Genomic DNA, 26,390 nt, shown 5'->3' with positions numbered 1-26,390 from the left:
ACCAGGACTCGGCGGTCGCTTTCGCTTCCGTCTTGTCATTGGGCTTGGGAGAGCCGGCAGACGACTGCCAAACATTTAGTCTGTCTAGCTTAAACACGCACACACACACACACACACATAGACACACACACATAGACACACACACATAGACACACACACATAGACACACAAACACATGCTCACATACGCAAATTTATTGTTCTTAAATATCTGAGCATGAATGAATGAATGGCTGCGCCCCAACCCCAGCCCAAGCCAGAGACCGTCACCGAGCCCGAGCTCGAGCCCGAACCTGTACTCGTGCTATAAGAATCCAAGCAAGAGCCTGCGCCCCGTCTGCCGGCTATATTTGAATGCCAACTTGCCAGTTGTCAGAAACTGAGTGAAATATAGCCAAAATGTCAAATGTCAGCGAAAGACATTATTACTGGCTAGTTGATCCGTCGACGTCGACGTCGTTGTCGTCGTCCTCGTCGTCTTGGTTGTCTTGGTTGTCTACGGTTGCCGGCATCTGATGCCGTGCATGGCCCAGATAATCGATACGCACAGTCCGCAAACACGCACAGCCCCACACGCCCAGCACATGTGCGGACAATGTATGAATGGGGTGTGGGTGTGGGTTTGGGTTTGGGTGTGGGGAGCAGGACGAGGCATAAAGGAGCGCTGCTGTCCATGTCAACCCAATGCGTTTGGTAACTTACAATATCCTTCAATTCCTCACGCGCACTTTTTTCTAAAAGCATACGAGTACAAACATACCTTCTTAAAGACAGAAAGGGAATCTCTTCAAACTGTTAAGCACTCTGTCTTGGTAATTTTACAGTTCAGAGAGAGGCTTCTCACAACCATTTAGTTCCTTTTTACTATATCAGTAGAGCTGGCACGGTCATTCCTCGAGTAAAATAAAGCTTGCAAAATCTTACGGAATAATGTTTATGCTTCAGCGTTGATTAAAAACTTTCCAATATTCCAGTTTGTGCTCCCACCCTGCTTTGTCGTTAAAGATTTCCTTTTCCATTTGCAATGTCCTCTTCAGGCGAGAAAGTCGAAACGCAAAATGTAAATGTAAGAGGTGGAAGGATATATAGACATCTTCCTCTGTCTGTCCGCCTGTATGTTCGTCCGTATGAAGCTAGCTAGGAATACAAAACTTGATATGCAGACCATATGCAGAGCGAGTTTTCTTTTATATAACATCATTATTTTATATAGCTGCCATAGGTCCGATCACTCTCAATATGATAATGATGTTTGCGAAATTGATATACAAGTATAAACCAGATTTGCTATTAATACTTTAATGTGATATTCTAGAGTTTCATCAAAATTGAAGCACACAACAATCCAAGTGCTTATGAAGTTATCGGAAGCTTATTTGATAATTATCAGTTTTGTGCATCAATACGTGCATAATCTAAGGTTTCATCAATATCGGTGGACTATAGTATACCCATGAAACGATCGATTGAAAAGCCCTGTTTTGTTTTCTTTTTTGGCATTTATGTATTGCTTTTTTATCTAAGGTATTATGAAAATCGGCTGACTATATCATATAGCTGCCACGGGAATTATTGCGTTACAAATGTATTCAAGCTAAATGAGAGGCGGTTCTTTCTTATTTCTTACATCCAGCTATTTTGGATACCATTTCTCAATTGTTCAAAGTCCCTTCGATTTGTAATCAGAATAGATGTTAAGTAGAATTAACCAATTCTAATACTTAGTACTTAAGTATATCCAGAATTATTTTACTCACAACATGAAATACATCCGGTGTTATTTCTTCCTAAATCTTCCTAAGTAAAAATAGTTACGCTTTTAAGCTCTGATTAAGTAATTTCTCTTTAAGCCATATTATTAATTGATTTCAATTCTAACACCTTTATACAAATCATAGTTTTGTTTAATTCTCTAGCAGTTCCTTTATACTTATTCGGTTTACCGTGCTTTGAAATTATATTCAACATTTGTGTTAGTGTCAAATGTGAAACTTAAATCAAACCCCCAAACTTTGCTATTTTTTATTAACAATAAACTATTCTTCCCACAACATTTTATTTGATCAAAATCGACGATTTGGTTGAAAAGATATAACAATTTGAACTTTTGAGAATCGTTGAACCTATTCAGTTGAGCGGCAGTGTATGTGTAATCTCAAAGCTAGTAAGGAGAACCATGTGCAATATTAACACTAGTAGACCATAGATAAGGAATAGGCTAGGCGTCACAATAGGTCTAAAAAAATGTATCGTCGCTATATTGCTGGGTGCATATCCAGCATCGGCATATAGACGTAGACCTGCCAGCCGGTTGATCGCTGTTCTCTGCACATGCGCGGCTGCTATTTGAACAATAGCTAAGAATAGCTAAATAATACGGTCAAGTAATGAACTTCATCATGGGACATGGATGAACACCAAGAATGTGAACAAGGGCGTACGCAGCTTTTACCAAGGGGGGCAAAAAAATAAAATTTTGATTGATTTACAAAATAATTTTTGCATATGATCAATGAAAAAACTTCAACAAATCCAACTCAGTTCCATTTTAAGACGAAATAGTGCGTCATAATAAGGAACGTGTTGTCGACTTCATATGGCAAAATTTGTTGTAGGTGGGGCCCTTGCCCCTCCCCCTGCGTACGCCCTTGAATTTGAATCAAGTCTACTGTGCATTCGTCGACGGAATGTTGGCATAAAAATTTAACATTTCGATAAAAATAAATCTATTAGCTAACATTTTTGAACACTTTTTAGAACCGAGACACACCGGCTGATTAAAAGGAGGCTGACGAACTATGGATCGTAGAACGAGGAGGGTTCAGCGAGAGGTGCGCATCGGCAACTACAGGGTGCTGAGAAGGATTGGAGGTGGATCTTTCGGTGACATTTACGAGGGCGTTTACGTGCACAGCGGCGCCAAGGTGGCCATCAAGGTGGAGAGCACCAAGGCACGTCATCCACAGTTGAGCTTCGAGCGACGGCTTTACCGCTGCCTGAGAAGGGCGCCGGGCGTGCCGCACGTGCGCTACTTTTACAAGTCGGAGCACTTTCAAGCCATGGTCATGGATCTGCTGGGGCCGTCTTTGGAGGTCCTCTTCAATGCCTGCGTCCGCCTCTTCACCATGAAGACGGTGCTGATGCTGGTGGACCAAATGCTGCAGCGCATCCAATATGTGCACAATCGAGGCTTCATACATCGCGACATCAAGCCGGATAACTTCCTGATGGGTGTGGGCAGACGGAGCAAGACGCTCTATATCATCGATTTTGGGCTATCGAAGAAGTATCGCGATCTCACCACTGGCGTGCATATACCATATCGCGAGAACCGTTGCCTGACCGGCACCGCACGCTTCTCCTCCATATATGCCCACCAGGGTGTGGAGCAGTCGCGACGCGACGATCTCGTATCGCTGGGCTATGTCTTCATCTATTTTCTGCACGGTCGCCTGCCCTGGCAGGGCCTCAAGGCGGCCAACAAGCGACAGAAATACGAACGCATTTTGGAGCTGAAGATAAGCATCTCCATTGAGGAGCTCTGCGCCGGCTACCCCAGCGAGTTCTCCATCTATCTGAGCTATGCCCGGGGTCTGCAGTTCGACGAGAAACCCGACTATGTCATGCTGCGCAAAATGTTCAAAACTTTGCGCAAATCTCTTGGCTTCCCCAAGGACGGCATCTACGACTGGGATATGCTCAAGACCATACCGCTTCACACCCAGAGAAATCGCGGCAGAGACTTCAGAGCCTATCCATTGCGTGCCAGGTGCGACGATGGTGCCAGTGGCTCTCCGGTAGTTCGCAATGAGAACGCCAATATATGGAACTAGCCCCGAACTCCCACAACCCAAGTACAAGCGATAGACATAAAAAGTGAAGCATTAAATTTGGAATTAATTGACAATTTATAGAAGCTTATTGAGCTTACGAAAACGAAATTAAATTATTGCGAGCATGTATCCCGTCACAGTTATTTCGAAATAGTTATATCTAGAAAGCAAATCAGACGTGGCCATCATTGAAAACTAATTGTACACTTAAATAAATATATCTTGTAGCAATTGAAAAATGTCAAAAAATAAAAATGCTTAAGATTTCTTTTTTTTAAGCTCAGTTTCAAGCCAACAAAAATTATCTGATAAAATTTCGTTATCAGAAATCGTGGGACTTAACCACGTCAATAGAGACCATACTAAGAAATAAGCTACTGCGCTTGGACACAATAACCCTAACATTAGCATACATAGAATATTAATCGGAAATGGACGTGCTCCTAGTTTTTTGTAGTCGAGCTTGAGGTTGGCTGCGAAGATAGGCCAGAAGGCTGTAAGTTGACGGGCAAAGAACGAGCTCGCTTTTGCTGCCTGAACTCATGTCCAATCTTTCCCGAAGAAACTATAGGAGGTTTTAGGTTTTAGAAGAAGCCCCTGTTCTTCGAGGTTTAGATATATTAGCCACGGGAGGAGCTGCCAACAAGCTGGCAGTTGTTGCTTGCACAAAAATAAAAGTGTTGGCTGGTGGTTCGTGCTTCTACAGCTATTAATTGAGCACAGGATCCAAACTTACTTAGTTGTTGTTGTAATGCAAACAAACACAAGCGCACTGTGTTGATTTTACAGTGAAAAAAAAAAGAAAAAACTACACTATACAGCAGCTGTATTGGGGTGCACTGTGATGCGCCATGCTGTGTACGTGCCATTAACTATACGAGTACTCTCCATATGGAATAGTAGCTAGCGCTCAGATAGTTCGACACACTCGGCAAACAATGGGGCGGCTCGAGCAATGACAGCTAATATAGGTTGTCCTTTCATTTGCACTACTTTCTTGCACAAAATAGTTTTCTTTCTTTATTTTCCAATGTACGCGTACTAGCCATGCATACAAGTACTAGAGGCGGCGGGCGCCACATGCATCAGGAATCGGGCATCAGGCAGCAGGCAGCAAGAATCAGTCAACATTCAACATTCAGTAGCACCCATCAGGCAAAGGGACGGTCAACCGACCGAGTGTCTGTCTATCTGACTATCGGTCTGGCCAGCAAATAGAGCAATTTAAATTGGAACGTGATTATGCAAACGTTTGCGCAGCTTAACTCAAGTGCCGGGCCGTGCTGCTCGGCCAGTTGGCCACACTTGAAACATCAAACATCCACTCGTCCTCTGATTCCATCCATCCACTGCCCACTCCATGAGGCGTTGGCAGCCAACTAGCGTCCAAAACTGTGAGCCGCACGTTCACACATGCTAGTGGTGATGGTGTCGATGGTGCTGCTGGGTGGTGGTGGAGGGATAGGGATAGGGGCATGGGGAGTGGTAGGGGTAGCTGGCGGTAGAGGCACTTTACATCTCTTAAATCAATTTTTAATGCCACGTCGCTGGCCATTCATTGTGGTTCAAACAACAGACAAATCCCTGCAAAGTGTGCCAAAGACATGCGAAGCATTTGACACGTCTGCTCAGCAGCTATATATACAAGTATATATATATATATATATGTATGTATGTATATATATGTGCATATGTACATATATGTGTATTGATAGGCCCCGTTCAGAGCCTCCGCAGCAGGCTATGTAACAGTGGGCTGCGCACGGAGACCAGCTCGAGAAGAAAGAGGAGACTGGCCAGCAGCAGTAACGAGAAATGGCAGAAATATAAGCCATGCAGCATATCGTTGGTGATGCAAGGATTCTGACGCTCTCTCGCATTCATGTCGATGAAGCGATGTCCCTGCACAAAACGCTGCTCCAGATGATTTAGTATGCCCGAACCCTCCAATTGTTCGATCTTGCGATCAAAGACGAACTTGAATATCGAGTGCTTCGGAAAATAGAGCACCACCTGATACACGTAGACGGGCTCGTGGAGACGCACCAAACGACTACTGTCCCAATTCTCCATATTCCAATGCGCCAGATTATTGATCAACGATATCGTGGCGATCCTATCCTCCCGCTTGGCCCTCTGCACGAGCTTAAAGCGCACACTAAATTTTCCGGGCACGAGACGAGTTCGTGATTCCGGATAGAAATCAAAAAATACTCCGCTCACTAGCGTATAGTTTTGCGCCAGTAGATCCCCCAGTCCGTTGGGCAATGGCTTGGGTCGTGACACGCGCAAAACATCGAACATCTTGCCCTGATAGGCGCTCCGCAGCACCAGCGTGAATAGCAGCCAGCTGGCCAGCAGGTAGCGAACACTGATCCTTCCACTGAGCCGGTGAACACCTATTGGGTTGCCAAAGGTAGAGGCGAGCAAGCTCTCGACGGGATGCGGGAGATAGGCGCGTAGCCAGGGCGTTGCCAAGAGCACTGCCAGCAGCAACAGCAACAGTAAGTTCCACACTCGGTTGCGAAAAGGACATAAGAGATGAGCCACCTGGGGAATGTCCTTGTCGTTGGCCACCACAAAGACCAGATAGTTCAGTTGATAGACGGCCGAGAGTGAGAAATATTGACGGTTCCGATCAGATCCACTTAAGCCACCTATGGCCATGTTAGCCACACCAGATGCCAGCTGCAAAGAAGTTAAGAAAAGTTATAGAAAGAAAAATAAAACCTTTTTTCCATGCACATTTTTTCAAATTTATATTATTTTCTAATCATAGTTTCATCTTAATTGTCTGCCTTCCTTTATCTTTCTCAAGCAATGATGCACTTAAGTTTAGATTCGAGCTCAGCGACTTGGAATATGAAGAATTTGTGAATGTAGGTTATATACAAGGAGCTTTCCAAAGTAAACAGGACTTTCTGAATCTAGCGCCCCCTGGTGGCGCCATCTATATGTCGACTGGTGCGTTAGAATCTGCTATCTTTAATGATTGTCCAGTGAGAATTTCATGACATTTCTTCGATTGGAAGTGAAGTTATTGCGTTTTAAGTGTCAGTATGTTTGTGTTATCGGTGCAAAAATGAGCTTCGGACAAAGAGCCAATCATTATTTTCAATTAATTAATTTCAAATTCTAAATATCCTGAATATTGTGATAGGTCTCCTCCTAAAAGTTTGTATTAAAAAATGGGCTTCATCTGCAGTTCTGCTTCTAACAATTTCTTGCAGTGGAACACTTATGAAAACTGTTTCAACTATTGGCTGAAAAGCTGGACTTACTTTCGAAATTTGTGCTGTATTTCCTGCTTATGGTATTCTCAATAAGAACAAAAAAATTACCTGCGCAAAGCAACCGCTGTAGTTTCCCGCACTCCAGATCTCGCTCCGACGGCTCGGCACATACAGACGTATGCGAAAGCGCATCTTTTTGGCCAACAGACGCAGCAGCTCGCCATCGATGCCACTGATGCGGCGCAGATCGCTTTCGTCCAGGAGCCCACCAGAGCTCTTCCCTCGATACATGAAATGCGGGGGCAGCTGTTGGGCGCTGACATTCAGAGCACAAAAGTGGAAATCACGGAAGTGCGCCGGAAAGAGCACATCATTCTGGAAGCGTCCAGTTTCGGGGTCGTATCTGTTGAACTCCATCACGTCGATTACGTGCTTACAGTCCGGTCTGAAGATGCGATGCTTGTAGAGTATAATCTGACCGTCTTCCCGCTGCACCATCACCACAACGTTGATCACATTAAACTGCAGACTGGTCGCGAAAATGTGCTGCACGTCGGCCAGGCTCCACAGACGTTCCGTGAGCACGACCAGGAAGTAGAATTCGCGTTCGTGCAACGTGTTTGGCAGGCTGAAGCGCAGCTCACTAGCGGAAATTTGAGATGAATGGAGAGGGGTGGTAAAATAGAATTGTACCTATATACAAGTATCTACTATTATGAAAGCTAATTCCAAAGCAATCACTAGTTTAGAAGATGTGTGCGCCTGCAAGTATGCTTTAAACATTTGAAATTGTATCACCCACAGGATTAAATTAAATCTTAATCTTCAAGCATATTTCATTTCTATACTAATTTGAAAGTAATGTAAATAGTTTGTATTTTGTACAGTTACATTGATTTAAGTGCAATCCTATAGATATTTTCTATATATAAAATATAGTAAAAATCTTCTATCTATCTATCTATCTATCTATCTATCTATCTATATATCTATCTATATATATATATATAACAAATAGGCTGCGGAATATTGCGAATCAATTAACTGATGAAGAACGTCAAATTGCACGAAAAGAGCGCCGCGTTGGTGTGGCACAAAATATTTGTAGAGCCCTGCATCGTTCTTATCAAACACAAGAGTAAAGAGAGGTCGTGAAAAGGCTAGATTAGAAAGGAGAAATCGTAGAGTTTATCTCACAGATCAACGACAAAATAGTCGTCGACGCACAAGAAGAAATATTTCAAGTGTTGATTTAAATCGTTCAGCCTTTATTTCACAATTGACTATCCGCTCATTGAATTGAATTAAGTTTGTACTTTTTTATTTATTTGTCTGTTGCTATAATAAAGCAGTGCATTGAATCTGTATCACCAGGTCCATTAAAATTTCGTATTGCAGAATCAGACGATTCGAAATTATTTTTAAGTACAACACGTAAATTTAATTCATGGTTTAAAATGAACTCAAAACGAACGTGCTACCCTTGCGAAGCCGGGGTAGGCCACGAGATTTTTCAAACATAAAAAATTAAGTTAAATTGTTAAGTGCTAAGGAATTCTGAATGGGCTAGAACTAAAATTAAGGCTCAAATTGCAAATTGAAAAAATCTACAAGTAGATTGTAAATGCGGCATTGTGGGGCCTATTTCGAATTAATGATGAGTGAAAACTTAAAATGTACCCTGAACTCTAGATAATAATTCTTTAGACAAGTACCAGCTTTGTCAATAATTGTGGCAACAAGCCCCTATTTACTCACTCAAAGGCACGCGGCTTATTGACAATGAACAAACTGTAGTCCCAGGGCTGTTCATCGAGTGTTCCCACAAATAGCTGAAGTGCCAGACTCTGGACGGTCTGTTTCAGTACGTAGTCGAGAAGCTGGGTCTGCCGGCTGCGCTGCCTGCTCGTACAAAGCTCACAGTGATCCATGATGACCAGCGTGGTGGTGCAGCGGACAATGTGCCTTCGTGCCGCATCCACTGCTGCACTTGCCAGCTGTAGTGCTGCCACCTCATCGCTGTCCGACAAGGGCGCCAGGGCAGAGACTAAGCCCAGGCAGGCGTATAGGGAGACCAGAGCCAAATGCATGTGACGAACGATATTTGGCGACGCTCCTAAGGCTACTGGCTGGCCGATGATGTGGCCATCAATGCGTGTACTCGTATGCTAAAGACCTTCAACGGCATTGCAATGCAATTGACTAAGTGGTCGGCGATGGGAGAATTGTGATAAGGAAGCTGGCTGCGATAAGCATTGCAAGCCGGCAACGGCAATACTCTAATTGAATCCAAATGCGATATCATTAATCAAGGATGACTTGCGACACTTGCGATAATTTGAAAGAGAGAGAGAGAGAGCATTAAAGTATGAACAGGAATAGAAAAGGATATGTATTATGAGATTTTTCCTTCACATCATACCATACTTTTCTCTTTCGTTTTCCAACTTTTTTCTTACTTTTCTTCTTCCTAGAATCTACTTTTCTGCTTTCCAGAATCTATCCAATATTATATTTTACATATACACTTTTATTCCCTGTACAATCTCTGCTTTTTTTATTTATGGCTTCCCTCTGTTTCTCAACAAACTCTCTATTATTGTCTGTGAGGCTTTCTCTGCCTGCCTAACACTTTTTAAAGATAATGAATATGAAGAAAATACATTTGGAACAATAGACATGTTTTTAAAAATACATTTTTTTAATTTTCCTTTCTTTCTGCTTCGATGTTTACAGGTATTAATAGTTTCTTTGTGGAGATCTTCAATATAAACCAGCCATCTCTCTCTCTTTCTCTCTCTCTGGCTCTCTTTCTCGGTCTCTCTGGGAGAGAAAATCGAGAAAATCGACACCCATTCAATATGGAGATTAGAAATAAATTCAAATAATTCTATGAACAAATATTCGGACTGTCCCTCTGTTTATCTAAGAAATATTTGTGGGATTCCAGGAACCTATAGAATATATGTGCATATGTTAAAAAATCGGTCATATCGCTTCCAAAATCCCGTCTTCACTTCGTCGCCATCATCCCACCGTGCCTTACCAGATTCCTCCAACCTCTGTCCACGCCGTCGCTTTCTCTTTCTATCCATTTATTAGCGCGTCCTCCCCGCCCAACGACAAGAGCAATAAGATTCGCAGAACGCGTGCTCGGTAATTTAAGGAGCGATGCAACGACATCAGCGACCACGACTGGACAGCGAGAATATGAGATGGGTGGGAGTGGGGGCGGACGAAGGGGGAGGGGCTGGCCTGCAAAGTGTGAGAGTCTGAGTTCAGTTGATGTTATTTTACAAGGACACGCGCACAATTTATAATAACGCCGGCTGCCTGGCTGTAAATCTATGGCCGCCAAAAGATGCTTTTCTTGGTAAGGAAAACCGAGCGACCAAGCGAGAGAAAGAAAATAGACCATGGCAAAATACATAGTTCTCTGTACGCGTATATATATATATATATATATATATATATATAAATATATATATTGTGTGTGTGTGTGTGTGTTTGCAAACGAGAAAAATGAAGCGAAACAATTCCAAGTAAGCAAACAAAACTGATGGAAGATAATCTACTTGAAGCATACTTTAAGGCGTATCTAATGGTCCTTTTAATGTTTAAACACGCTTTCGTCTGTTTTGCTCAGCGCCAGCGCACCAACGACCACCCAACCCGCAAAATCCAACCATCCAACTCCCCCCCACCCCCCTCCACCACAACGCCAGTGTCCTGCTCCTCTGTTTATTTTATCCACATCATCAGCGTTCGGCTGTGGCTCCCCCAAACGGACCCACTCATGGACCAGCAGCCCAACAGCCGCCCCACTGGCCGCTCCCGCCCATCAAGCCACGCCACGCACGTCTTGGGTCTTAGCTTTTCTTAGCAGTAGCTTGCCAAATGTCGCGCGATAGCCTACACGCCCCCGCCCCCCTCCCCTAGACACCGCCCACTCCACTCTATCAGTCGCTGTCGTGCCGTTTGCTATTTCATCGCTGCTGGTGCTGGGTTTTTTCTGCTCGCTTTTGTGTGTGTGTGTGTGTGTTTATTTTATCATAATAATTTCACATTTTTGCTTTTATGAATTTTTAATTTGAACAGCGGCATCCACATAGGTCGCCACGCCATCGACTAGGGCGGTGCGAAGACAACGCTGGTCACTCCCTTTGGCCAAGGAGCGTGCGACAAATTATGGCGTAGTCCCAGAGCTTAGAGGTGCTGCTTCCGATCTCAGTTGTCCCCGAGTGACAAAGATAGAGACGAAATTGTAGGGCTTTTTGCTCGTAAGTAACAAGTTCTTCAGTTGTGAAGACTTTACTTGTCCATATCACGCATCATGCCTTAAATTCTGATTGTTGTTTGTCCTTGGAATCAACTACCGAATAAGTATAAGCTGCGAAATAAACTAAAAGTGAATCCATTAAACGAGTATGCCCATTATCTTAAGCTGTATTGGAACTATCAAAAACTGCAAAACATTTCAAATGATTTATCAGTTTTCAAAACAACTTAAACAATCGTATTTAAGTGATAGTTGCATTATCTATTTCAGCTACTTAGGATCTACTAGTGACTGGTGCCCCAAGTGGTAAGCTTCGCTCTTAGAAATAAATATTATAAATTAAATAAATTATAACTCACCTACTTACTTTTGAGCAGCTTAATGCGAATGTCAATTATCGCCCTTTTCTAATGGTCCCTTCAAAAATAGTTTAAACAGAGCGCAATAATAAAGAGTTAATGAATAGTCCGATAGTTCTACGATTGAAAATATAAAATAATCACACAATCAGTATGACTCTTGGACTACAATTTTTAGCAAAAGAGTATGCTATAGTCAAGTAATTCGCTGTACCCCATTCCCAGACTCCAAACCTTTCTTTTAACTGGGCGATATCTTTTCTTAATTTTTTATTTATTTATTTATTTATTTCTTTATTTGTTCCTAGTACGACATGAAAAATTCGAATAAATTAATGCACTAGACTCTCTAAATTCTTAAAAGCTCTATCTGGGAATTCTGATCTGAACTGTTTTATTTGGTATGACGTCATTCAAGTTTCTATAATTCAGACTGGGAAGCCCCTAAAAGATGAAGAAAAAGAACAGTTTGGAGAAGCATAGTACTGAATTAAATGGTTGCGCCCAAAACTGATTTGCATGGAATTTTAAGTAAAGCCTTATAATTTAATAATTGCAGTATTCTATGGTGGCAGAAAGAAAACGAAATTGTGTTTTTTGATTTGATGATTAAGAATAAACTATGTATGTATATTCCTAATGGAGTTGGAATTGCTGAACAAACTTACTGTTTGATTTCTATCTTTTGAGTTCATGAACATGAGCACCATAGCTCCAAACCTAATGCTCCCTTATCGGTAGTAATATCTGTAATATATGTGCTTATATAAAACAAAGTAAACATGAGATTAAAAAACACAATTTCAAAAGCTAGCCAATTCCACTTAAGCTTAGATAAGATCGCAACTGACTGCCTAAATACGAGTATGTAGTTGTTGTTATTTTAATTAGTCGAAAGATATATACACTCAAAAAAAAAAACGACTTTCCTAAAACTACAAACAGCTTGCTAAAGTTAAGTCTTAAAAGTATTTGCGATTCAGGCTCGCATTTTTCAGTTTTTTTAAGACGAATTAAATTGAAACTTGGTTTATCGTGCTCAAGAAAGAGTTGGTTACACATTTTTCTTGGACTTTTCTGCGTTTTCATTATCCAATTATCTCTTAACTGAAAACTCAAATCAGCAATTCGATAATTCGTTGTGATGCGTCGAATGTGGAAGTCTGTTAAATAGGTAGAGGGGATATGTATTATCGTCATTCTATTGCTATCAGAATTTAATTTCAACCCTCATTTAGAGATGCAGCCCCAGAACTCAATTGATTGGTTAGTGGCAAGGATTGGATAAGGTCCTTGCCAAACGAGCCACTTGGATTCACAATCGAATTGCCGAGCGGGCGGAGTGTGTCTAGTTGTCGAGGCATTGCTCACCTGCTGGCCATCTTGGTGCCGAGCAAAGGCCCGAATGCATGCTGCCAACCACTTGGCCAAATGGCTTAACCGCAAATATCGTTGAAGCTCTCTTAGCTGGAAGCGGAGACTGTGTTGGCGGCCCTCCTTGTCGAGTCGACGAAAAACGATTACGCACTAAGCCTATAACTTATGTTGATGTTTTCTTTTCGTCTTAACATTTGCAAATTTGTCATTTTTTGTTGCTCTTTTAGTTTTGTTGTTGTTGCTATTGTTGTTGTTGTTGTTGCTGGTGATGGCGCTCACTTTGTGCTGCCGCCTTGGCTTTATCTTACCAATATTTTGCTTGCCCGCCCACACTTCCATTCTGTCTATTTTGTTCCTCAGTCCGCTGTCTTCCGGCTCTCTCTCTCAAGTTTGTTCGTCGTCTCATTCTTTGCTAATATTATTGTCCTTGTGCCATGTTTGTCGTCCGTCCCGTATATGCGTGTGTGTGTGTGTGTGTGTGTGTGTGTGTGTGTGCGTGTGCGTGTGCGTGTGGCTGTGGGTGTGGGTGTGTGAGGGTATGTTTAAGTTGTCCACATTTTGTTGCTGCTGCTGCTTTGCCATTTTTAAGTACTGTTTGCGTATTCCAGCAGCGTTATCTTCTTCATTCTTTCTCTTCTTTTTTTTTTTTTTTGGTAACATATTAAACTAATCCTAAATGGTTCCTTCACGGTACATTTGCTGGCAGGAGGAGGAGGAGGAGGAGGAGGAGGTGGAGGAGGAGCAGCAGCAGCAGCAGGACTCACAGGTGTACAGGCTTAGTTATTGTGGCAATGTTGCCTGCTAAGCATATTTATGCGGCTGTATGTATATGAAAGAAATTAAAAAGGACCTAAGCCTAAGAAAAGAAGCCAGACACACCCACACACAAGTACACACACATGCTCTCGTACGAATACTTGTACATGTGTGAACAGAGCTGCTTACAAGTCTGTAAGTCATACTCGTATGCGTGCTAAAGAACCAAAGTCAAATGCGATTAGAGCACTTCAAAAAGATAACAATTTTTTATGCGCTTTCTTGTCTTTCAGGCTCTCCCTCCCACTCCCACTCCCTCTCTCTCCCTCTCTCTCTCTCTCTCATTTGTCCACTCTGCTGACTCTCCATTTTTCAATGTATTCCTGTATTGCCTTCCCAACAGCTTATGAGCAGTTCTTTTGAGGTTTATTACCTGGGATTTTCTCCAGCTTATTTCGAGTTTTGAATTTCTGACAACGCCGCCTCAAGCTCTGCCCAACAACTATTTACAACTTTTAAATGCTTTCAATAAATATTGAAAGTGAACAGCTTTGTATGCCGCCACTTGGCCGCCTGCATAAACAGGCTAGAAAACTGTTTGCAAACTTACGTATGTAAAATAATTGAGCATTTCTCCGGCATCTGTCCTGCCAAGGACCTGCCCAGCTTCGCCAGCGATGTCTTGTCAGAGAAAAGAGGGCGAGGGGTGAATGCTTAAAAGTTTATAGAACGTTGTGTACAATTAATAAATAATTGACGAATCTGGTCGATATTTTTAATTAAAAAACACCTCAAGCCCATGTTCCTCAATAACTCCAAATTCTGCTTTGCTTTGCTTTTGTATAATACTGGTGCATAAGGTGCTTAACATAATATATATACTTATTATACTTGTATATTATACTGTACTCGAATGCTAAAAAGGGTATATGAATTAGATTTGTATGTAGCAGGCAGCAGAAAGCATCTCCGACCCTATTAAGTATTTAAATTATTAATCAGCATGACAATAGAAATCAATCTGCACATGTCCGTCCGTCCCTGCGTCCGTCTGTTCATCTGTCTGAATAAGCCCCTCAATTTCGGAGATGCACATTGACCAAACCTGGTATGTAGCCTCTGCTCTTCCTTATTCTCCTTATGAGCCTATTTCATTTTTTTCTCCTCCGCCCCCCCGCTGCAGAATTTCGTCAATACTGTCCATAATTCCGAAGTTACCAAAACCACAGCTGCCTTTGCACACTTAATAAATATATTCATTTCATTTAATTTCATATATTCAAAAAAATGGCTCATAAATTGGTGTGTATCTATAATTAGTTAATAATAAAGAGTGCTGGATATAAAACCTTATCAACTTAATTATATATAAAGTGCGTTTCTACAGCTTATAAGTGAACGGACAGCTTCTAATATGTAACAAAAGCGGGGAAAAATTTATTCAAAAACCCATTTATTGTACATACTTGTATGTATATATTTTTCTACTTTTTAAATTTTCTCCAAATCGGTTGATTTAAAAGAAAGGTTATTACGGAAAAAAACAACAGCATTGGTTCGGTAGTCTTCTCTTTCTAGCATTCTCTATTGTTTTTTTTTTATAATTTCAAGTTTATATTAATCCTAGAAAAGAAACGCAATTGAATGTTGTATATTTAAAATTGTTTTCATTTTTTTATTATTGTTTTTTTATGAAGATAAAATACAAAAACTGAAATTGTTGGCCGTACGCTACTTCATTTTATTTGTGTTATTGTGTCCATTAAGCCAAAAGGACCTAAATTGACTAAAAATTCGGTTAAGATTTAAGTGATTCCCCCTTGTGCCTTTTTCACCTCAAAAAGTCTCCTCGATGAATAGAATAGCAGCCAACTTCCGCCACTCTGAAAAGATAGCAATTTTTATGTCCGATACATAATTAAATTGGATAAAGATTGGATGAGCAGGGTGGCCAGCCAGTACGATTCTAAAAATGCATTATCCTGCTTAAAAAGGAAAGGTTTCTTCCCACTGTCCTGCAGCCATAGAAGTAGGCTGCTTTCCAACTCTGCTACTTAAGCAGCATTGTTTATTCTCTTGAGCTACAGAAACATAATTCAAGAGCCAGGAATCTAGAAAAGGGCGCCTTATATCTTTTATTGCAATTTTTTAATCTCCACTTTTTCTTTGTTACTCCTGGCTGTGAATCGGGGCATAGCTGGCTGTTTGGCAAAAAAATTTCCCCCACCGAGTCGGATTCGTTATCACAGTTTTATTAAGTTCTCTATTGCATTGATTTTTTTTATTTTTTTTTTACATAGACAGCCTTCTTTGTCGATGAAAGAAAGAAATAAATAAACAAATTAATTAATTAATTAATACCATTTATGATAACTTGCCAAAATTTCTCTAAGATAGTATAAGTGGTTATCAGATTCCTTCAAAAGCAACGCATGACGTCGCGTCCATTTAAATGGAATTCTTTTTATTTTTATCAAAAAACGTCGACTGCATGATTAAGAGAAATAATTTTTAAAGGTGCCTAATTTCTTAGGGGGAAACGGATTGAATTGGGAATGGTAAGCAGGGCTCCAGAAGGCTCCAGGGTAAGCAGAAGGCTCCACCTTCTTCAACACAGCTCCAACTAGTTAGTATGTGATTAATTTTTTTAAAAGTGTTGATTAACAGTTAAGTTGCTGGCCGTATTCAATGCACTGGGCCTATGCTTTGGTGTGCCGATGTTAAACCTAATTGAATCAGAATTGAATTCGATTAGTATTCAGTCGACCAGTTCAAAGTTGATCAGTAAATAGATGGATGAGTGGACGGTTGGATGGACGGATGGATGGATGGATGTAACACGCACTCGTTATTTACAATGTCAGACGAATATCATTGTTTGCGCTGCAATGAACTTTGACTAAAATTAGCTGCTCACATGTAAATTTATTGAATGCAATTCAAAGGCGGCAGCAAACTAAAGTGCTCTGCATTGTGTGTGTGTGTGTGGGTGGAAAATACTGACCAGATAGGCATGCAGCCAGCCAGCCAGCCAGCCAACCAGCCAGTCATTCATCCAGTCAGTCAGTTAGTCGGGGAGCTCATTTATAAAGTTATGCGCTAATAAATAGTTCACAATCAACGATAAATTGACGCAACTTGCCTATACCTGAGCCTGCCATCAGGACCAGAACCAGGACCAGAACCAGGCCCAGGCCCAGCCCCAGGACCTAGACCTGGACGCCATGGGCCGTTGCTAGCAACACGCCCGCAGCTCGGGACTGACTGACGCCATGTACTATACATAGAAAACTGCCACAAAATGATAATAATTACGCGTATTATGTTTAATTCATGCGAGTGCATACACACCAATCGACACGGATGCAGGATGGCAGGACAATTGGGCGATTGCAGCGAGCGGCAGTGGGGCGGACAGGCAGAGGCACACAGAGCCAGAGAGTTGCGCATATTTTCCCACTGATTTCAACTTTTAATTTGAAGCTATTGTTCTAAGGCACGCACACACACACACACATACAGACAGACAGACAGACAGACAGACAGACAGACAGATCGGACAGTGAGCAGCGAATAACAGGACATTCAAATGACCATTCGATAATTTGAGCGAGATACGAGCAGTCGACAATGGCGGAGGGGGGGAGGGGGCGTATGTAAATGCCGCCGCGACCAAAACAATGGCCACTAGTTAGTTTGCCACCAGCAGCTGCTGGTCCAGCCATGTATTTTTTTCATGCAACTACAATTTTGTTTCTCTCTATTAATTAAAACACAATCATCGAAAATTATTCATTGCTGTTCAGCGATACAAAAATATTTATGACCGTTAAAGGTGGCGGGCAAATAAATAAGTACAGCCCCCGACCCGCCATTCAAAACGGAACTTGATTAGTGCCACCATCAGTCCGCAGCTGCATTTCGAGTGAATTCGAGTGACAGTCAATCAGATAGGACATCAGATTGTCCTGTTTCTGTTCCCAACTCAGCGATCATGCGAATGAATCATGTGAATGGCATGTGAGAACGAAATAGTGCGAGTATTGGTTTGGGGGAGGAAGCAATTTTCTTCAAGCTTGCTCTAAAAAAAAGTCTGCTATCGTTTTGTGATAGATCGATTCATATGTGAGATAAATTGTGCTAAGAATGAATGCCTGCCCTTTCCAGAAGTTTCAACTTCACGAATATGGCGATAAAATTGTGGAAATGTTTGACCAAAATTGTTGAAAGTTGTCAACAAAATGAAAATCCATGAATTCATATCCTAAGCGGATGGTGGCTGGTGTTGAAAAATAGAACAATCCCAACTAAAACGTTGTCCAAGCCACGGAAGGCTTTGCTGTGCACTGGAACAGCGACTGGAAGGGAATCATCTCCCCTACTCTACTGTCAACAATTAGTTCGTTCACCAATAGAAATAGCGTTGTTTTTTCTCTGGAAGCAAGGCTGGAAGGCTTAAATGCAATCAACGTATAGTCCGAATATGGCGGCAAATAATTGTCTCACTTATTTTTTTGTCATTACAAAATTGTCTGGATATTATCCAGCAGGAATTATAAGCCTATCCCACAATGGCAATAAGTTATTCAACAAAAGGGCACGAATTAAATTGGGAAATAGATTAAAAATTAGGGCTATGATGAATTACATGTACTCCTAATTCTGTTTTTACACGGTAGATTGGTTCCAGAAACAACCGTGTAAAAAAAGACATTGATCATACGCAAAAATAGGTGATTGGTTTCTTATCTCTATAGAAATATATATGCAATTTTTAATTTTCAAACCGTGCTATATCAAAATCGTGTAAAAAAGACCGTGTAAAAACAGAATCAGGTGTATTTCTTAAAGCTCTGGTAAATTCTTTGTCACTCAGAGTCAAAGCGAAATTATTATCACTTGCTATTGTTTCAGTGGAAAAAAAAGTTATGTCCCACAGAATTATTTAAAATCGAACTGAGAAACTGCCTGTGTCTGTGCAAGAGAGGGAAAGGACGAGCAACCAGTCTTAAGGATGCTCGGCAATTGAGTTGTGCAGCAAAATATATGGAATGAAGAAGGAAGAAATAGCATTAAAATCGCTTTGTAATAATTGGTGAACAACGTAGTGGAAGCAACGAGCTTTAGGGTCCTTGAATTGCCTTGATATCAACCAATATTTCCTTTTCATACAATTAAAGCGCACGGATTGCTTTTCACATGGAGTAAATAGTAATGGAAATATAGAATAAATTGTTTACCCAGAAGTACAGTGAAAACTCCGTTAACGGACACCTCTTTTATCCGGACACTCTCTTCGGCGGACACCTTTTCTAAAACATGCGATCGGTGTATAAAGTATTTAAGCACCACCTTAAGTATTAATTAAATCTTTAACAAATTCATGCTTTATTTTAATGAGTACGAGTCACAGCGAAACGTGGCTGACTACAGCTAATAGTTCATAAACTCAAATCTTACTAATATTCAACAAAAAATATGGCTTCTTAAGATGGCATTTAGATGACAGTCCTTGCGCCTCAGCATTTTTTCAATGTCAGTCACTCAATCACAAAACATAGGTAAGCTAAACTATATTTCTTAAATATTTCAAATCAAATCAATCTCTGCCTTAAAATAGTGTGGAAGAACATAAAAACATAAAGCAACATGACCAGAAGGCAGCTCAGATTTGGATGTGGGAAAACCTTCGATAGCGATTCATGTTTCTATTAAATAAGAGGCGAAAACCACTCCAAATGAAGTTAAAAATTAGACAATAGAAACTTCAATTACGTATCTTGGTATTACGATTATTTTTGATTCGAAATTGTAGCCCCACATAGCTTTATTGTTTGACTGTCTTTTGGCCAAGCTCAGCACTAAATTTCCGAGCAGTATTTCCTCGCATCTGATATTATTTCGCATTTCAGCTGGGCCATATTATTTTGCACGACTTTTAACTGTGAATACAAACTATAATATTTATGGAACCGTTTATTCATTTAGACAAACCAGCATGTTTTAGTAAATTGCTCTTCGATTGCTTGTTTTGTGCATAATTCGAATCGAATGAAAATAGAAAATATTTGCACACATTATTTAACATAGAGAGCTGAACTTGGCTGATTTCAATAAAACCCGTTGATGGTGCAAGATATTGTAATATTTGAATGCAGCAACAAGGAACTGTTAATTCTTGAAGTTTATTAAAAGCTTTTAGCCTTTCGAACTGCAAGCTTAAACCCAAAGCGACATCTCGTGTCCCACACACACACATACACACACACAGATAAATAAACTCTAGATGGCGCTGGTGCAAGCTTTCGCTTGGGATTTATCTGTGTGAAGGACATTTTCAAATAGGCGTATTGTATACGCCATAGGGGTAATAATTGCAACAACAATTTCGAGCCCGTATATAGCTTTAGCGAGCATTTAAATTGTTTAAGCAAAGAAATTCCTTATTTATTCGAAGGCAATTAATTCTTTAAAATAAAACCAATATGTGTTTAAAACCCGAATGTATTTAATACTCTATTATTATATTTATGTTTTGAGCATTGAAATGTTGAACTGGGTTGGATAAATATGTTTAAATTATGGATTTACATAAAGAAATTGCGTACATTTGCTGGTTTAAATATATATTTTGTAACTATTTTTGTGAAATTGTTGATTGCATTACAAATAGAAAATGGAGAGGATTTGCCTTTTAAGTGCAGCGCCTTTCTCTGGCATCGTTGAGGTGGAAAACATTTGCGCAGCAATGGCACCGCACACCGCATAAGTTAGTACGTTAATTAAAATTATGGAAATCAAAAGATAAATGCAATTTAAGCACATTACGACACATGTAAGCGAGGACACCAGTCCACCAGTCCAGCAGCCCAGTAGCCCTGTAGCCCAGCGAAAGAACAAACGAACGAACAATAAATGCGGGCAGAACGCGAGTGGAGGCAGGAAGGAGTCGCGGTGGATTCATTGAAATGAACCCAATTGTAAATCGCATTAAAATAATTACATTTAATGGCAGCTGATCGCTGCGTGCAACTCATTTGTTTTTATTAACGCACTATAATTGCAACAGTGGCGGCACGTGCTAGACTCGGACCACAAACAGAGCCGGAGACCTGGCCGCAACTGTGGATGGGGATAGGAAGAGGGTCTGCCTGCAAGTGGCAGCGAAGGACCAGACGAGGGCGAGGGCGAGGACACGGAGGCTGAGAAACTGGCGTGCAGTTCAACGGCCGACAAATAGTCAGCGATTACTTAACCAAAGGAATTAAGCCCATTTTCATGGTTTCATAATTAATCCAATTTGTAGACACACACACACACACACACACACTCACACACACACACACACATATACATATTAATAATGTTAAGGCAGCGGCACTCACAATCAGAGCAGCCGCAAAAAGGGAAGCGATCATAATTGGAAATTTATTATACACAATGGAGCCGATGGCTCGGCGATTCGACAGCCACTGCAAGGCCACACACAACTACATACATACATACTACATACATATATATACAATTACATGCATGTACCTATGTATATGTGTGAGCTGCCCTTTGACTCTATGTAGTGGCTGAATAGCCAGCAGCAAGTCAATAGACGGCTTTATCAATCATGCAAGTGGTTTTCTCATTAACGCGGCATATAAACAAACAAACACATGCATACTACTCTACTTTATTTTGCTTATATATTGCAAAAATTGCGGTTTTATTAGCAATCTGGAATCTACTTCACACGGCCAGCTTCATTTTCATTTAGCGGGAAATTTTGAACCCCTTTCCCAGCTTTTCAAGACAAAAATGCCCTTCAAAATATTGCCCTGGAGCTTTGCAAGCTTTCCTTCTGTCCCAACAATTTCTTCGCATTCGAAAGCTTATACAACTTTTGCGATGTTTGTGCGCCCCCAGCTTAGGTTTCGATGTCGAAATGCTGCCCAACGCTGTTAGTTATTAACAGCGAGCTGTTCAACTGTTCCCAAGTCTGTTAACTCTACACAAAGCCCCCCCCCCCCCCCCCACCAACTGGGTCAAAGCTCGGCCAAAAAGTAATGAGATTAAAATCGAATTAAGTGGTGGAGGGAACTGAACCGAAATATGTTATATCGATGCTGATTGAAGCTGAACTTGGAACACTATCTGGATCAGCTTTAAGCTACAAATTCGACTTTGAAAAGTAAATCAGAAATCCGTTTTTGCAGCAATATAGAAGTCCTATTAGTTCGGATTGAGACTCGACAATTCTAAGAGCCAACAATAACTAAACTAATTTCTTTTCGACTGAAGAGTTCATTTAAATTGTGACTCTTAACTGTTGGACTGCAGGCAAAGCTTAAAATGAAAAAAAGAAAGTCTCGAAAAAAGCGAAAAATAAAACAAAAGAGAGGAAGTGTGCAACCCAGCGGGGAAAGATTCCATAGCCTAGGCAGAGACTTCGGATATAGCCTGAATAGAGGGACTTTTAAGCACAGTTGGACCAGAACATTATAATTTGAGAAAAAGCCAGAAAATTAGTTGCATCCGTTTGAATAAAAGAAGCAAGAATTCAAGGGAATTAAGTTGTCCTGCGATTAGTCACTGGCGGCAGAGTAGTTAACAGAAATCTGCTTCAGTAGAGTGGCAAACAGAGTTCGAGCTCTCAGTTTAAGCAGAAAGACTCCATCCGATCCTGATGCGTATAAGAAAATAAAATGTGGACGTCCTTAGCCTTGTAAACAATAGAGGAGATTTAACGATTGAAGTTAAATTTTGCATCAAGAACCAACCGAAGATCTTCAACTGCCGCTATATCGCATGGCAATGGCACATTTTCCATCTTATGAACAATCGCAGACGAATATAATGAGGAGTATCTGTGATAGAAAGAGTTATAAGACACAAGCACTACTACGAATATGAGAAGGAAGAGGAGTAAAGTAGGAAAGGGCTAAGATGTAGTTGAAGACGAGAACTTCATTCTCGAGGGCATTTTATTCGAAATGTTAGAATATCTTTTTATTTTTATTTATTCATAAATGCTCCTACGTGATGTAAAAGCGACACACGCACAATAGAAGATTTTTTAATATACCCAAGCTGCTGATTTAAGTGCATTTTTTTGAAAGGCAATGTAGAATATAATTATATAGATATAGATATATGTATATATTCCATTGTAACTTTATTTAAAATCAGTCCCTAGTATGACTAGTATTTTCAACAATGTTTCAAGAGTGGGGGAGTTTTTGTTTTAATATATATCCAAATATCCAAAATATTCCCTTTGGACATGCGGACCTGATATTCCCGTCATCAACCGTAATGTTTTAGATTGAAAGCGCTGCAAAGTAAGGAAAATAATATCACTCGAATATCCTTTGAATGGAATTCCCAAAGTACTTGAAGAAGAGGAAGACCCATTGTAACTTGGTTGAGATCGGTCCACGTAGAAACCAGAAACACGGCTATCTGGCGAGAAATAAAACGCTCAGCACATCGCTCAGCATCGAAATTGTTTTCGGGATAGAAGCGATAGCTACGAATATTTTAATATCCTTTCTATACTTTTTATCATCCAGAAAATAAAAAACTAAAAATTGTAGCCGCCTGTCCAGAATGAGGGCTTGGAGTGTTTTTTTTTTTTACTCTTTTCACATTGTTATAGAATAGCAGTTAATAAATAATAATTGATCATCACTTAATAATTCGAAGTTTTATTTATTTTCTCTCACAAATTTCAAACCTTTTGATATTTCAAACTCTCGATAATTCGTAATATAAAAAGAGTTCCTCGAGTTTCGAATTAACGAGAGTCGACTGTATATATCTTAAACAATGTTGAGAATCATTTCCACCTTATGGACATCTCGGGAACAAAACTGCCACATCTGGGGCTGGGAAAACCGGCACGTGATCGTCAAGAATGCTTCCTAGGAGAGAGTGGCAGTCTGGTGCCCGTTTTTCTGAAAGAAATGCTGCTCTGGAAACGACTTTCCAGTTAAATTAGAGCGCTTCGGAAGCATAATAAACGATTCAAGGACATGGACTTTGATGATCTTTGGCTTTTGCAGAATGGCTACACAATCGTCGTGCCACACATCGATCTTCTTGGAATCGTGTATTGATTGTCTTGGCAACGTCCGAGCTGCCATTTCGGACCATTTGGACCAACCGATGTCATGCGAACACTCCACAAACGATTCAGGCCCTTAGGGCGAACATCGAGCGAGCCATTCGTGAGATAGTTGCTGCCAAGGTAGCCACATGAATGAGCTCATGTTATAGTTTTTCAGGTCTATAATGTCTCTGACCACATATGGCTGTGAATCGGGGCATAGTGTCGGAGGCATTAATAGACGTTATCGTACTATACAGCTTTGAGTTAGGCTTTCTTATCTTTTCAGTTGAGCTTAAATTGTTATATTAAGTTTTATCATCATATAATCGACAGAATTATTGTTGATGTACTAAATAAAATAAAATAAAATAATGGGACTGTTTGCTGAATGCTTTAAAAGATCAGGACTGCGCGGTAGAGTATATGACAGTTGCTTCAGCTTGCACAGCAATCTACACACAGGTTTAACAGTGAAGGATATACTAACAAATAGAATATAGATTCAATTGCTAACTGGCAACATCTTTTTCTACCACGTGTGTCGATTCTAATGAGGACATTGGCAATCGATTTTTGTCAAATGCAATTTGTTTTAAATCGTAAAATAAGTCCGACTTAACTCAACTTTTAATTAGTTAATTAAAGCTACTAAACATGCCACACAATTGAGTGTTGAACTGATTTATGAACAGAAAAATACAGCGTGTTTTATATTTGTAAGAAATTTTCTGCATTTTTTCCAAGTTTTTTTTATAAAACCTTAACTTAACCCTTTCTTATCTAGCTACACGAATGAAGTTTAATTATGCAGAACTTAAGGAACTTCACAGCCGCTTATCGCTGCTGCACTGCAAAGGCGTTTGTAGACTTTTTCAATGAACCTGCAGTTGCGCAGCCACCCAGTCGTATACTTGCTATGCCAACACGATGCAACAAGTTCCGACACGCACGCCACTCCGAAGCAATGGGTAGAATGCCATAAAGCACCATTTAGCTGGGACACGAACAGGCAATGCGCTTAGATCTCAACTGGAATACGCCATAATGGCCATATAAGAGAAATGCCTGAAAGCAGAGTCTGCGCAAAGGCCAAGTCTTGGCACGGCGCACAGCAAAACAGTTACAGAGCCGCGTTGCCATAAAATCAGGTTCTTCTTAAATGAAAAACATCCTGAATACCAGCTGACATTAAATGTGTTTATTCAAATAAAAGGGAGACGCTGCTTGGCTGCATAACATATTGAATTACGGCCTTAGAATGGCTTTAAGATCTGAACATTGCGGTCTCGCGTAGTCGAGCCTCGAACCCGGCCATAACTGTCACATTCAAAACAAGTTAACTGTAATTTCTGTTGCTGCTCCCCTGCAGCTTCTGCGCCGTAAGTTCTGTAAAGCGCTACGAAATGTCCTTACAGGCTGCTGCTGCTGCTGCTGCTGTTAAACAAAAATCAGCTTTTGTGCAGACCTGCCTTGCCTCAGATAAGCCGCATTGTTATAAGTATTTGCCGAATGAGCTGGCGACACTAATCCCACAGAGCAGGATCATGACCATCTACCCACTTATCTATTTTTATTTGTTTTTTTTTTTTTGTTTTGGCAAAGCTCAACAGGTAGGTTCCCTCGATCTTCAAGTGCTGTGCTTGGGGACCCATATTCGCTGAACAATGCACAGAAACGGGCATTACCTGTGCACTCATGTGAGCCCAAAACTAGTCACAGTTCGGCTCCTTTTTGTGTGTCACACATCTGGCCTGCCTAACATCTTCCTCACAGTCCGTTTGTACAACAGAGACATGCACCACCACAAAGACGCTGGCAAGTGGTGGTGCGGAGTGGTGCGCTTGCTGAGTAACTACTTATTCGCAGTCAGCACGTTCTACGTCCACCATTTCCATTCCAAATACCAACAGCCAACTGGCAACTGGCGACTGGTGACTGCGCCCGCCCATCAGCCGCACATTTGCGCCTTATAATTTCGCACTTGGGTCATTTTGTTGTTTGGTGTGGATTATAAGACCACTTCATATTCATGCAACTAACAACCGGCGCGCACAAAAAGCTAGCTAACAGACCCCGGACCTCATCACAATCCCGGCCAACCCAACACAACACAACCCAAACGAAGACAGGCCAGACCCCAGACCCCACACCCCACACCCGGCCCAACCCAACCCCATCCAGCAGCAGCCTAGCCTTAGACCCACACAACTAAAGCGACCGCGTGCAACCCAAAAATGAAGGCACAGACTTTTGCTACTTGCGGCCGCAGCAAACTTTTATTTAAGCACAAGGACTATGGCGGCAACAACAACAACAACACCAACAACACCAACAATAAGCCATGAAACCGGCCGCCTTTGTATTTAACCACAAAAAGAAACAGCAACGGCAACGGCAACGGCAAAGGCGAACGAACAAAAAATGGCTTAAAGCTTGAAGCATGAGCACGTTG

The 26,390-nt window shown here is 41.0% G+C and overlaps 2 protein-coding genes across 2 annotated transcripts; one reads left to right on the top strand and one right to left on the bottom strand.

The window, feature by feature from the left end:
* Positions 1 to 2,108: 2,108 nt before the first annotated feature.
* On the top strand, positions 2,109 to 3,961 carry LOC115629360 (casein kinase I). The gene is made up of 2 exons (XM_030525812.1): positions 2,109 to 2,163; positions 2,757 to 3,961. Exon 2 carries the CDS (start codon positions 2,798 to 2,800, stop codon positions 3,830 to 3,832), a length of 1,035 nt encoding a protein of 344 aa, XP_030381672.1. The 5' UTR covers positions 2,109 to 2,163; positions 2,757 to 2,797; the 3' UTR covers positions 3,833 to 3,961.
* A 1,593-nt stretch (positions 3,962 to 5,554) lies between these two features.
* LOC115629334 lies at positions 5,555 to 9,155 on the bottom strand. The gene is made up of 3 exons (XM_030525782.1): positions 8,824 to 9,155; positions 7,174 to 7,708; positions 5,555 to 6,520 (listed from the first exon to the last, which is right to left on the bottom strand). Exons 1-3 carry the CDS (start codon positions 9,153 to 9,155, stop codon positions 5,555 to 5,557), a joined length of 1,833 nt encoding a protein of 610 aa, XP_030381642.1.
* Between the last annotated feature and the right edge of the window lie 17,235 nt (positions 9,156 to 26,390).

The sequence above is a fragment of the Scaptodrosophila lebanonensis genome, unplaced genomic scaffold (genome assembly GCF_003285725.1).
Source record: "Scaptodrosophila lebanonensis strain 11010-0011.00,11010-0021.00 unplaced genomic scaffold, SlebRS2 tig00000142-arrow-arrow-pilon, whole genome shotgun sequence".
In the NCBI taxonomy this organism is placed as follows: Eukaryota; Metazoa; Arthropoda; class Insecta; order Diptera; family Drosophilidae; genus Scaptodrosophila; species Scaptodrosophila lebanonensis.
The sequence above is the reverse complement of the archived record's forward strand: the minus strand, read 5'-3'. Positions and strand labels throughout refer to the sequence as shown.

Coding starts and splice junctions, on each gene's coding strand:
- LOC115629360 (XM_030525812.1), top strand. CDS start 2,798: ATGGATCGTAGAACGAGGAGGGTTCAGCGAGAGGTGCGCATCGGCAAC.
- LOC115629334 (XM_030525782.1), bottom strand. CDS start 9,155: ATGCATTTGGCTCTGGTCTCCCTATACGCCTGCCTGGGCTTAGTCTCT. Junction 7,709..8,823: donor AATAAGCCGCGTGCCTTTGA/GTGAGTAAATAG, acceptor AATTTCCGCTAG/TGAGCTGCGCTTCAGCCTGC. Junction 6,521..7,173: donor ACAGCGGTTGCTTTGCGCAG/GTAATTTTTTTG, acceptor ACTTCTTTGCAG/CTGGCATCTGGTGTGGCTAA.